We start from the raw sequence: 14,211 nt of genomic DNA, 5'->3' as shown, positions 1-14,211 counted from the left end.
GGCATTTTGAATAATGTCAACTTTGTATTAAAAGTGTCAATTTACCGAATGACACTTTATGACAACAGTCATAAATATTCATGAAGGCTTATTGATGTTCATGACAGGTGTTATGACATGTTTATGACAGTGTCATGACAGTCTTATTCACCCCCCTTCAAATAAAGTGTTACCAAAGAAAACACTACAATTGCAAAATTGTGCTATACCAACAAAGTTGTGCTCATATTTGTAATGGAGATGCATTTCAGTCTTGTGTGGGACATAGCAACTGAGAAATGGCTTCTCATCTTTAAGACCTTTTTGAAAGTCAAATATTGGAACAAACTTTAAAGTTACTCTATAATTTCATTTGTTGATTCCAAACTGAGAAGGAAAGCAGTGATAAAGCTCAGACAAGAATAATAGGCCAACACACTGGTATGGTACCTCAACCCTAAATACTTAAACATAATCATTTTCTTCTTCAATTTTGGACTACCACCTGTAGGTCTATTGTATACAATCGCAATACAATCCATTAAAGTTTACGGCTAAAAAAGGGTCCATGATGAATCTATACTCTGATTTTCCCTCTTGTTTAAATGTAAATATTGATTCCTGCAGCTTTGCCAATAAACACTGTAAGGTTTTCAAGAGAAATAACTTCTGACAAAGTCATCTTTGTGCCCTCTGTGACAGCTGCTGGTTTCTACCTGCTGGGGCTTCTGAATCACTTCCCAGGTCCTCACTGGCACTGGCCAGGGGGGCCATGAGTTCCTCGTCTCTGTCCTCGCCGTCTGACTGGGCTGGGGTGTCAGGATCCTCGCCATTCCCCCCACAAGCGAGATCTGACTCTGCATACAAGCCACAAAAAGGACAACATTGAGTCTGTTTAGCAGTTGGGCATCATGTGGCTGAGCAAGTAGACTGTGATAAGCCTAGAACTGTTTGTGTGCATGCTTGGTGAAGGGGAGGGGGGGAGGTTAATCTCTGGTTTTGCACCTGTTTCCATCTCCCCAGGGCTTCGCTTGACGAGCTCATCTCTCTTCTGCCGTACAGCTGCCTTCTTCTCAGCCACTGAACAACACAAACATTCATGAAAACTGGCCCAAAGCACGTCTGGCAAAAAATGAGAAACCTTGAGCAAGAACATGCTGCATTCTTCCCCATCCTCCAGTTGATACCTCAAAACGCAGGAGGAAACCAGAGTCTGTCTCACCACTCACCTCCAGGGGGCCTCGGCTTCTCACTTTTCTTTTTCCTCCACTTCCATGGCTTGAAGATGCGTCCCAGGCTCGCCAGCTTGCTGTTGCGTCTGACGGGAGGCGTGCGGATTCCTGAGACCAGGCCACCGGAGTGCAGCGCCCTCTGCTGGTCCATTACATCTACAACAGAAAACAACTATCTTAAAACAAGATGCAGACAAAACAATCAAGGGCTTCTCAAACCCCTCACAGCTTCTTTAACCTCTCCTAACACAATTGGTCGAGTACTACGGCCATCATGCGACAGAGGAAAAAGTGGGTCGGTGGCTCTGAATGCTTTATCCAGCCTAATTCCTGAGAGGAAGACAGAATCGCATTGTCCGCGCGTGACTCACATGGTTTCAGGGCAGAGAGGACCTTCCCGGGCCAGAGATCCACTCACAATGGAATGCTTTGGAAAACGACATGGGAATAAATAAAATCAGCTTCAGCACAACTGCCTTCTCTCAGGATCAGTGTAGACATCTGCAGCTGGCACTTCTCAGAGATTTGACTATTCTGGGAAGTGAATGTGGCTGTAGAATGTCTGTATCTGCCCCAATATTGAAATAAATTCTAGATTGGGTATTGGTGACAGTTTGCCCCATCAATAAAGGTGGATCTATTCAATTAAATTCTATGCTCTGTGGTCTGAGCGATGTCATGCATTATTTATTTATTTTACATTATATTGATATTTATATTTATTCTTAATTGCACTTTAAAGAAGGCTTGTTGCAGCTTGTGTTTTGAACAAGGTAGTCACCCCATTGTTTTTATCAGTTTCAGTTTCTTTATTATTTATTTTATATTGGTTGTTATATTTGTAATTACACTGACACTTTTTACATGTTTGACCAGGCTTGTGAAGCTATTGGTGTATTAAAGTGTGACGTACTGGTGCAGAGTTATTAAATAAATCTGTAATTCATTACATTTATATCTGTGTTTAAAACAAAAGTCAATTCTGCAGTGTTAAACCTCAGATATCTATATCAGTATTGAAAGTGAAAAAAGTGGATCATGCATCACTAGACTTGACAGAATCTTGTGTTTATTGGAGCTGTCCATCATTGTTGCAATAACAATAATAATAATTATAAAAGTTAATGAAATACATACAATTTATTTAAGTGGTGTGTTTCCTGAATTTCCTGAATTTTGGGTGAAAGACGATCGGCCAATACCTACACTTACCTACTTTCACAAAGGTCTGAAAATCATATTTGTAAAAAAAAAAAAAAAAAAGGAAGAAAATTTGTGTTCTATCTGCCATAATTAGAATCGGCAGGTCAGACTTTTTATAGATTGGTGATAAAAACTATAGTAACAAACCAGGAAATTCAAGTAAATGCAAAAGCGAGTAATCATTTATTGTTGAAGGATGTCACAGTGTTACCACAATGCCAAGAAGTAAAGACATCAGCAATGATTTTACAGTAACTGCTGATGCTAATCAATCAGGCTATTGATATAAAGTCACTTCCAATTGATCTGAAGAGGTCAGACTGTAAAATGCAGAGATAAATTATGTCTGTTTGTCTTTCTTTCTTGGTTATTTGCACAGGAACAGGCAGTAATCTTAAATAAGAAACACTAGAACATTTATAGCCTCAGCTCATTTGCAACACACATCCCAAGAAGGACTTTTAACAACATAAAACAGTTTAAAGGCAAACGGGAGACGCTGAGTCTGGGTGGTTCAGTTGGTAGACTACGAGCGGAGGCTGAAGTCCTCAAAATGGTTGTCCTGGGTTCAATTGCTGAGGCAATTTGCCCTCTCTCTCCACCCCGTTTCCTGGCAATTTACTGTCCAGTGAAGGCTAGTAGTGCCAAAAAATCTTTTAACAAAGACAGTAAAACAGCCCGGCAAGATAAAATATTATATACAACACGAACCTTAAAATGACCTTAAAATAGAGCATAATGAAACAAGCGGCATCATAAAACCATTGTGGGCTGCTGTTAATCATGACTACAGGACTGGTCTTCTGAGAGAAACTGCATCATCTTCATGTGAACAAGGCACCACGTCTGCAATCAGTTTCAAGTCCTGATATTAAGAATTCCACAAATTAATGTCGCAGAGAGAAAAAGCCGTTTGACCAAAAGAGGTTACTAGACCTACAGATCTGACAGGAGCAAGGCCGAATATTTATGATTTGTATACTAAACAAAGCTTAATAAAAGTTTAAAAAAGGTGTCAAAGTTCATCATATTTAGATTTGTGGGAACATGATGATGATGAAATTTGACAAATTTTCTGTCCAAAACTTTAATTTCTTGGTAATAGATCATTCTCACAGGCCTCCTGGTTGTTGATATTGCTTGAAACCAGGAACTCAAGTGGGAGAGATTCAATCCGACACAAATAATGAACGACTACTCAAGACAGCAGCAAGGCTAGGCATCATGCTGTTGTAAAACCAAAAACAACTAAGGGAAACAACAGGAATATCTCTGAAGAAGACACTGACAAAAAGGAGTGATGTCAGATTTTAGCGGTTGCAGTATTTCTCTTTTGTCTTTGGTTAAAGACCATGAGCCTGCTTTTGGATCAGTTTCCTGTCTGCTTGTATTCACATAAGCATTCAAATTAGGGATTGAAGTTATTGACTAATTAGTTAATCAAAAGTTGATTGGTCTTATCAATTGACAAACAATTAATTGATAACCTGCCACTTTCTTAAAAACCGGAGTCCTCTTTTGTATCAAGAGGGCCGACCATCTTTTCATAACAAGAGTTAAATTTTTCATATACTGAATTTTAAAAAGAAGCACGTCATTGTGGTAGAAGATTTTTGTGTTACCTGTGTAAATACTGACTGAATAAAATGAAATTTGTGATTTTCTCACATTATTACACCCACAAAACCTTCAAAATTAACAGTGCTTATTGACACCATGTCATTTTCCATAATGTTACAATTTTTCTGAGTTATGCCCTCCACTATTCTGTCTTCGTCACATCCTCGCCTTCAAATCAACTCAGTAATATTTTATTGAGAAGTTGACGCTGCTCTGCCATGCGGCACATCTATTAAGATGAAACCTAAGGAGTTAGTCGAGTGTTAATGTTTCTAAACAGAATTGCAAAAAGTGTATTTTGCATCCCACACCAGACTTGGACTGATTCTCTTTCCCATTCTGAGATAGTTCTGCCTGTATCAAATGGTTTTGGACGACCAGTGCCATCCTGTGCTGGATGGCAGCCAAACTACTACACTAAAAGAGACATTTATCCATTGGATCTAATTTTAATCTAATAAATCATTCATCGACAATTAATCTTAAGACGACTAATGGTTTGCATCCCTAATTTCAACCACACCAGAGTTCACTGCAGCTGACCTGGGTTTAATTCTTTTAGGTGGACCAGAGTTCACTTTTTTGGTCTTTGGCTTTTTTGAAGTGCATTCCACCAGCCCTGTTAAGCCTGCTTTAATCAAACTCTCTTTAATCAAGCTCATTTGTCTAGAAAGTCTGCTTTGTTGGGGGAGATGTGAACGCTTAATCAGATGCAAACCAAAACAGTGAACTCTAGTCCGCCTAAAAACCTGGGTCTGGATTCGATTAAAGTGAACTCTGGCATGGTTTGAATGCATATGAACGCCAAGCAGACCAAAGATGCTCCAGAAGCAGAAAACATACTACAGCGCCAGGCATTCTGGGTCAACACAACCAAAACAAATGTGTCCTAAATCCTACAGCCACTAAAATATGATACTATTGCATTACTATATACATTTTGAGAAAGAGGAAGCTGCACTCTGTGTCTCCTTCAGACACCTCACAGGTTACTCAAAGGGTTTGGTTCATCTGACACAGTGCAATGTGAAAAAGAACCACCCACAGCAGCTGAAAATGTAACAAATGTTGCAAGTTTGGTCCCAATCAAACCGGGACAACTGGACTATCAAGTGTGACAGCTAAAGAACAGAACAGCGATACCAAACACACTAGCAAATCTACATTACAACAGTGGAAAAAGACACTCCAAAGATTTTTTGAAACCCAATAAAAAAGTGTTCAAATCAAGCAACTGCTGGATTTACTTGTCTTCAACACCCAACACTTAACATGCAAGCAGCAGCGAAATGAACATCTTCCACTTATTTCTGTTGGGTAACCCAAATAGCTAAAGATTTCCTCCATGTTGATTGACAAACTGCTTTAAGGATGCTTTGATCTCATGCCACAGACAGAGCAAATCAGCTGCTTCCCTTCTTAGTGGGACGCCCTGACACATCCAAGTCGGCGGGATAAGCAGCAGAAGAGGCATCCTGATGACAGACAGGCAGGCAGAATCCACAGAGGCTAACTGAGCTGACTTCTGTTATGCTTCAGCAAGAGGAGGAGGATGGCTTGGAGAAAGGACAGAAATAGGAACTCCTACACAGTCTGGCTCCGACAACGAGCTGACAGCTCAGGGAGCCTGCAGCTGAGTCGTGGGCAGCCAGCGAGCAGTTCCATGAGCAGAGCCACCTTTAGCTTCTATCGGCAGCGTCTTCATCCACAACATCTTTTTTTCTCATCCCTTAAACCATGATTTATATTCACTGCAACTCAAACTGCAAACTGGTGGAAAAACTAAAATGGAATATGTTGTGATTCATCGTGAAGAATTCACGTATTTGGTGAATATATGCACCCTTAGTGAAAAAAATGCATTAATAAAATAAAATAATTTAGATTTTACTGTATTATATCAAAAGCATGTTTTTTAAATCCACCCTTTAATTAGAGGACACTGGGTCAAGAGGAAAAAAATCCTACATTGAGAAATACACAAAAAGAGAAAATCATTAAGAGCACAATTATTGATATGAAAGGTGGATTGATGGGTCATTAAGTCTCCATGACAACCCTTACCAACATATCAACCAATTTGTTTGAGAGAAAAAAAAAAAACATTTTCTGTCCTGCCATTACAAGCGTACAAACTCTGGAGTTTGCAAGGACTTCTCTTTGGTCAAATAAGAGTAAGACAAGGCTTTTCAGCAACAGATACTCCAGAACTGCATGGCATGAAACACAGGACAACTCATGCCCACTCTAACGTATAGCGGAGGATCTGTTATACTGTGGACCTGTTTCTGCTCTAAAGAGCCTGGGAACTAGAGCTGCTTCGTTCACACGACAAGATTTTTATGCCAGTGTTTGTCCCAATTTCCCCCTTCTTACTATCTTAAGGAAGCTGCAATTATTAGCATGGCTCTACAGATAATCTTAAGAGATCCTTATGCTGTCTGTGATGTGTTAAGGGTGATATGGTCCTCTGAGACCATGGACAGCTCTGATCTGAAACATATCCAACATGTTGGATTGTTTAGGTGCGGTGAAGCAGCGGGTGTGGTGTTGTTCCCCAAGAACAAACGTGAACGTGGCCTGTTGAATGTGACGTGTAGCTAATAGAAACTGAGGTGACGGAATCATGGAAGGGAATTCAAAATGCACAGTTAACAACTTCCATGGCGCACCAGGAAGTCCAGTGGACAGCAGAGATGTTTTTATACTGTTTATTTTTTGTCTCTGCTAAATAGTCCACCAATGGTCACTGTTGCTTCTTCCCAGTCGGCCATGTTTGTTTACTCTGTTTGTTTGGTCTCAATAGGTTTTGTGAGATTTTCCGTCTGACGTCTGACTGTTGGCAAGTCGGAGAAATTGGTGTGTGTGGTGTGTTGCTCGACACCACGCACTGTACAACCAAACCTACCTGACATTTTTTGTATTGCCACGTGTGTTGTCTCTCAGGTTTTGAAAATTGTCTGACAATTTTAAAATCTTGCCATGTGAACCAGAAACAGTGGCGTGATTTTTGTTAACCATGCATGTCCAGACGTGACCTAGTGGTCTCTCAGTCATCCCTCTTTCACTGCAAAGCAAAAGGGGACATTGGTTGATTTTCAGAAATCATCATAAGATCCTTGGATAAAATCAGCTTCACGTGTAAAAATCAGTCAATTTCACAATCTTAAGGAGATCTGAGCCAATTTATCAATGCAACCCCAATGAGAACCTTGTTAGAGTGAATATTGTCATTACTTCTAACCTCTCTGTATGCTTTAACCTTGTGAAGTGTAATTGGAGAAGACTCAGTGTTCTCCTACTGGTGAAAGGGACTGGCTGGAGGGCTACCAATAGTTGACAGCTTATTTTATTAAAAACAATTAGTTTTAATTATGTTTCTGTTCCCCCAACATTTTTTTCTGCAAGAGACTTATTTTTTTTAAACCAGGGTTGCTAATAAAGCTATCTGTTACTAAAACATGAGAAATATGTTCTCCAAACACTAAAAGATAAGGAAGCAGAAGAATGTGTAGAGGCAGAGACGTCAGAATCTTCACATCAAAACGTTCATTCATGCAGATGATGAAAGGGAAGCAAGAAACCGAAGAACTTATATTTAGTAGCACGCTGAATATAGGAAAACAAGAAATCCTTTATGTCACAGTGATAGTACTCTTCCCTCCATGCTTTAAGAAACCATCATAGACCTGAAGAGATATAACCTCACAAAGTCCACAAACAGCAGTAAGGTCAATCAGAACTTCATAAACATGTGGTGGATGTCAAACATGTCAAGCAGCCTCAGCTGCTTGATCACTAATCAATGTGAGAAGCGGGTCAGTTGTCCAAGCTGTTACCGCCCTGCCTGGGATGCGGTGAGGAAACCAGGTCAAGCCCGGCGTAACTGTAACAAGCTCACCCAGGGTCAGTACTGCTGTTTCCATAGCTACCACGCTGGATGCTGCAGGAAAAAAAAGGCCCTTGGAGGCAGAGAAATCACCACGGCATGAGGAACACGGAGTTGCTGGGTGGATGATGGGAAGGCTTGTTGCCACACGGATCGACACGGAGCCGCAGCCAATCACAGCCCGGCGTGTAAACGATGCATAATGCAACCCGGAGAGAAGCTCATTTTTAATTTGCAAGACGCCCTGAAATATTAAAGTGGAGAAGATGTACGGATCGGGGGAGAGGTGGAGGGGTCATTTTACGCTGGCGGTGCTGGCAGTGCAAAAATCGTATGAAAATTATATCAGGATCCAGAAAGAACTGGCTCTTGATAAGTCAAATGTTATAGACGGTATCGCTGCTGTAAGCAAATGTTCACTACTACTACTAATGTCACTTCACAACTTCATTAACAAAAACGCACGTTCCGTGTCAATTAACTTTAGTTTTAACATAGAGGTCAGACCTGGTCTTGAAATACTATGCAAGTTATACTAGAGAAGCTGCGGGAATTCTCAAGTCAAACACTCATAAAGCACAACTTTATGGACATAGGTAAATTCAGCTACCACTATTATGATACTAAACCCTCCAAAAAAAAGCCCTGTGTTTTCGGGCAAAACACACTTATAGCTGTCAGGTATCCAGCGCTCCTGAAGCTCTCCGTGTTCACTTCATAGGTTATCCAAGAACTAACTAGTAACGGAACTCACCACAACGCTTGTACGTTTTAGAATATAAAATGAAAATATAAATAATAAACGTCTCTACCTGCGTCAAAAGTTGTCCGAAACGTATCGGTTTAACTCGATTGGAGCCGCAGGGACAGCGCGCGCGAGCCGGTGTTACATCTGCAACTAGCTGCTCGTGTTGATGTAGCATCATGTGGACCCCGCCCCTCCGGACGGGAGGAGGAGGGAGAGAAAAATGGAACACACACACGCACACACACACTCAAGCTCAGCTGATAAACACAGTATGAGACTCAGCGCCTAAAAATTATGAGAGTAATTATGGTTTTACTTAGGTTAACGGCTCAAACACAAGCCGTTAAAACATTAGAAAAGTTTTAGGTATAACTTTATTTTATCCCAACAAAACAGCAGACATTCAGCGCCAGAGTAGGAAGTGAACCGCTGAGACCAGTGGCGGTTCTTGCATGAAAGGCTCCCTGGGTGAGCTTCTTCTTCTGCCTCCCCAAATACACTATGTTAGTGTAGACAGCAGGTAATGCAACCAAAATCCAAATATTTCCGCATATGCAACCCATATTTGACATTTTCATGGCAGTTTGAATGACCCAATTAAATGAAGCCTACTCTAAGAATAAAAAAAATCATAGAATAAAGTTGTATGAGAATAAAATATAATGATGACAAAGTCATACAAAGTAAAAGATAACAATAAAGTCGTAACAATATGAGTGATAATATTTTAAGAATAAACTTCAGAGAATGAAATTGTATTATTATGACAATTCCTCAACAAAATCTCAAGACAAAGTTGTCATACAGCTTAAAAGATAATTACTAAGGAGACGTATGTAAATGTCTGATTGAAGAAAGTAAGAAGCTCTGAAAAAGATTCAATGATTGGCATTTTGTAGCACTTTTAAAGCTCTCAATATCAAGGGGAATTTTTTGCTTACATAGTTGTCAAGAAAAGGCAAATTACTGACAAATAAAGACGATTGTCTACAGCAGTAGAAATTACATTAGACGATAAAAGCTGACAATGTAGCATTTCTGCTAATGTGTTAAAATAAAAATAAATGTCAGGATTTATTTTTGATACAAATTGTTATTAATATCCCTTTTTCTATATATTGTCATAGTTTCTAGCGTAGCAGCTAGTCGAAGACCAATCATTAATTATTCACTCAGCAATAAACTGAATGTAAACAAAGCCTATGTGGTTTCTGATCGATCTTTTAGCTGGACACACACACAATGGCAGCACACAGGGAAGGCTGTGTTACATCAGAGATAATAAAGTCAGTGTGTGGATGTCTCCTCAGGGACAAAAACCGTAAGCAAAGAGTATTAACAAGGATGTAGGAAATGCAGCTCAACTCAAAACTCATTCAATATTTATAGGACTTTGTTTTATACTTAGGGCCAAAGAAGGAGGGCAGACACAAACTGCTATCAGTTATGCCCTGCAGCTGCAGATGTACATATTCTAAAACACTGGAAATATTCAGGAACAACCAGAGTTTGTTCCTGAAGTGGTATTTTTAATTGGAAAAATTATATCACCACAAAAGGAATGCCGATATATCAGCACAGAAATCTTGTACAAATGTGACAGGCAGAAATGAGGAACCTTTAACCCCAGAAATAAAGAAAAGACAGATTCTAAAGTTGGGAAATCACCAAATGGCAGTTTTTCTGCAGATGCCTCTTACATTATGAGATGACATTTATTGTGATTTAGCACTACATAAATAAATTGAATTGAACTGAAAAAAGACAAACCATAAATGTGTTTATCACAACAAAACTAACATAACTTGATGTGACCTTTCTGTAGTAGGCATCAACTCAATAATAGCTGAAAGCTTCACCATTTTTAGAGATCAACGTACAATAAATCTAAGCTATGTGTATCAGAGTTTTGCTGTGTGTGTAGGTGTGTATATGCGTGTGTGTGTGTGTGTGTGTGTGTGTGTGTGTGTGTGTGTGTGTGTGGGTGTGTGTGTGTTAGAGTGTGTGCAGTCACATGGGAGATGACAGAAATTGGAGAAACACACTCAGCATCAGCACTATAACTGCTCAGACCTGCAGTTATGAAATGCCCGTTTATGGGAAAAAATGCACCAAAGCTCTTTAGGATTGATTGCAAACCTCAAGTGCAAAGTTCAGAAACAAAACATGTTGCACTGAAAATGTCTGGATAATAAATATAATCTTGTGCCTATTCTGACTTTACCAACACAGTCGGGATGAGTCAGGACTGGAGCCTACAAACCCAAAACCAGATCAAACATCCAGATATTTGAGTCTGCTGGAAAGGAGGGCAGGTTGGAGCAGCAGAAATGTTGAATGTGGATGAGTTTATGTTTCAACCATCCATGGCAGAGAGTTCAGGCAGTATGTATAAGGAATGAAGGTCAAAGGTGAGTTGTGACACAAAAACATAACTCCCAACACTTAAGGTTTGAAAAAAACAGAAGTAACGCCAGCAATTAAACCTGGTTTGAACTTTGGGAGGAAGTCAAAGTATCAGCAAGTTCCATGCAGAAAGACCTCAGACCAGGATATGAACTTAAGATCATTTTGTCATGTGGTAACAGTAAAAATAACAAAACCAGCAGAACTTTAAATCTCTTATGTACAGGTCAGCGCCAGATATTTAACTCATTCATTTCAATTAATTAACTGTATAGATTTTAATGCATTCAAATTTTTAGTGGAATTACTCGCTTTTCTTAATGGGGCAATTGCAGTCAGAACCTTTTGTATTCTCATGTTTCTGAAACACCCATAAACCTGACACACAAGCAGCATCCGCTAACAAAGTAGCATCTCAATGCTAAACATGTAGCAGCAGCAGCAGCAGCACAGATGTCCCACATGCTAATGTTAGCATCCACAGTCCAAATTTCCAAAGAAGCTCCATGAATAATCAGAAGTTCCTGAAACTCTGGAAAGCTGAATGGAGAGAATAACACTTTGCACCAATCTGTTGATTGAAGAACCTAAATAATAGATTAAAAACAAGAAATATCTATGTTGTTGTATAAATATGTCTAGTTACGCAGTAATTTAGCAGCAAAACAGGTTCTGAATTGAAAATGTTGCTTATTTTGTTAATGTACCAATTCCTCACAGACTGATTAATTAATCAGATTTTAATTAATCTGATTAAAAATTTTAATCAAGTCCCGCCACTAATACAGGTATGAATTTAAAAATTAAAAAGAGATAACATAAAGAAACAAAGTAGAATAGAGCAATATTCTTAGATTACATTATCATGTTATTCTTTCTATAAAACCACAAGGTTGGGTAATTAAGTTACCAAATAGTGAGATGCAACAGTTCGTTTTATCTCATTTCCCAGCAGATATTATGTTTTTAAATGCATAACGGCAAAAGTTAACTCTTTTTTTTTAAACAAATAATTTATATTTAAAACAAAAAAAAAATCAAAGTGTAATATTTTATAAGGCTAAATTAAGATCAGCCTGTTTCAAATGTTATTTTACCAGATTTGCTCGTGGCCCAACAGCTCTGTTAGCATCTCCAGATGATCATTTGAGTCAGAGTTTAACTACAGCAGTGCTTCCACTGCCTGACTTCCAGCAGCCCTGCTGCGGCTCTGCTTCGGTCCTGCTTCCCTTCAGATATGCTGAATCATTGATCAGGTATGCCTACTCGGCCATGGAGCTGCTGCCATGTCACAGTGATAGATGGAGGACGTAGTGGTGGGGAAGAAAGTACCTCCACTGAGTCGCACATGTGAGCAGGAAACATAATGACGCCTAGGATTCCTCTGAAGGGGACGCTTCAGGCCTGAAAGGAGGCTTTGGTGGAATAGAAAGTTTGTTCCGACTGATTTTTTAGCCAGAACCCATGAGCTTTGAGACTTCTTCTTGCTTTGATAAGCAGTTATTTTACTGGATAGGTTACAAAATGCCCATTGTTATTCCATTTCTATTGACCATAGAATTGCACAATTTGACTTTTGAAAATACATTTGCTAAATGGACCCATGGCAATGTCATAGAAACTCGTCTTTTGCTATGTTTTGGCAACAAGATGAGGTGTTCTTATTTTGGCCCTATCAAAATTTGTTTATTTTGCAAAACTGCAACGGAAACACTTTTTCTGCATCACACGAGTCATGTGATCAACATATCACACCAGTAGTGGATGATACTACTGGCGGAAACTAAATAGAATAAGACAGGAAGTAGTTGGAGGATAATGGCACGGCATGTTTTGTAATGACTTATCGCATGAACAAACATATTCATGTTTTTTAAAATTGCGTTTATAATTTAATAGAAACATTGCAATTGCGGAATTGTGTTTTTTCGATGTTAGTGGAATATCCGCTAGGTTTTATCCACATGTGGAATGGAAATGCAGCGACTGTACCACTGTTGGAGGATACTAATTACAAATATGTCATTAGGTCACAGTCCACATCTTTAATTACATTTAAGTTGTAATTTAAATGTATGTTTAATATGTTTTTTAATGAAACATATTCTTTAACTAAAGACATCCATTCTTTTGCGATCACATCTGTTTGTTGGTTTGTCTCCCACAGTAAATTCTCATCTTCAGATAACTTTGATGAAGAAATTCTCATTATGGAGAAATTTTGAGGTATTTTGTTGTGAGGTATTTTTGTTGAGCACGCAAACTTGTGCTACATGAAAAATGTTGAGTAACTTGTCAAAAACCAAATACCATTCAAAATGTGACGTATGACCAGATGCACTGAAGTTTTCACACTGTTTATTAAATATGGTCCAAGCTCTCCTTTCACTACCCCCAATCATCAGCCTTCAGATCCAACATGATTATCTAAACCTAATCCTAAAGCAATCAACCAATAAATGACCAGTCAGTCTGGAGATTAAAGGTTTAAAAGGCTCATGTTGCTGCCATGCAATAATGCTAACAGTACTATGATAAAGATGGTAAACAACTAGAACTGAGTGAAAATAAAATGACTGGTAAAGTTAGTTCAGTTTCAACAGGAAGTCAAATATTTTAGTCGGCTCAGAGCGCCAGTTTAGATATGACATTATTTCTTGATTTGAGAAGTAGCAGTTCAATAATAAGGGCCACAGATTGTAATTCATAATTTTTCTCCTTATGTGATAATCTGAAGTTATTTGGACTCTTAGTTTCATTTGTGTTTGATTCTATTCTGATAATTTCTTTATTGTTTATTTCCTTACCATTTTGGGTTAGCCCATATGTTATTTTATTCAGTCTCATTTGCATTCACATCCACTCACTTGTTATTAGCTCTTCTGGTTTCTTTGACTTTTCCCTCCTCAGAATATATCTAAGCTCTCCACTGGCTCCTCACTCTGTTGCCATTTATTGTTTCCTGGATCCTGGATTGTAAATAATTTTGCCCTGCTGCTTCCTGCCTGACTCTGTTTTTGTAAAAATTTTTATTTGCCACTCAAATCTCCAGACTGCTTTGATCCTCTTTTAAATCCACCAGTTGTGACACTTGGCCTGGGTTTGGAAAGACAAAATCTAAAAATTGCTGTTGG

The 14,211-nt window shown here is 38.9% G+C and overlaps 1 protein-coding gene across 6 annotated transcripts in view; it reads right to left on the bottom strand.

Annotated features, from left to right (window-relative positions):
• The window catches only part of phactr3b (phosphatase and actin regulator 3b), a 38,290-nt gene that overhangs the window by 13,347 nt on the left and 10,732 nt on the right, over nt 1–14,211 (bottom strand). For 3 of the 6 annotated variants that reach the window (XR_001422641.1, XM_015020606.1, XM_015020605.1), the window contains exons 2-4: nt 1,209–1,367; nt 985–1,059; nt 696–836 (exon numbers count right to left, since the gene is read on the bottom strand). Coding sequence is in view for 5 of the 6 variants with exons in the window: in XM_015020606.1 (XP_014876092.1) it covers nt 696–836; nt 985–1,059; nt 1,209–1,367 (375 nt within the window). In the remaining variant the exon portion in view is untranslated. Of the gene's footprint in view, nt 1–695; nt 837–984; nt 1,060–1,208; nt 1,368–1,582; nt 2,047–8,595; nt 8,661–8,735; nt 8,864–14,211 lie in introns of those variants that run through there. The other 3 variants (XM_015020610.1, XM_015020609.1, XM_015020608.1) reach the window with 3 other exon arrangements.

The sequence above is a fragment of the Poecilia latipinna genome, unplaced genomic scaffold, assembly GCF_001443285.1.
Source record: "Poecilia latipinna isolate Pla-1442-1.1 unplaced genomic scaffold, P_latipinna-1.0 Scaffold2615, whole genome shotgun sequence".
Lineage (NCBI taxonomy): Eukaryota > Metazoa > Chordata > Actinopteri > Cyprinodontiformes > Poeciliidae > Poecilia > Poecilia latipinna.
This window is presented reverse-complemented; position numbering and strand designations above follow the sequence as displayed.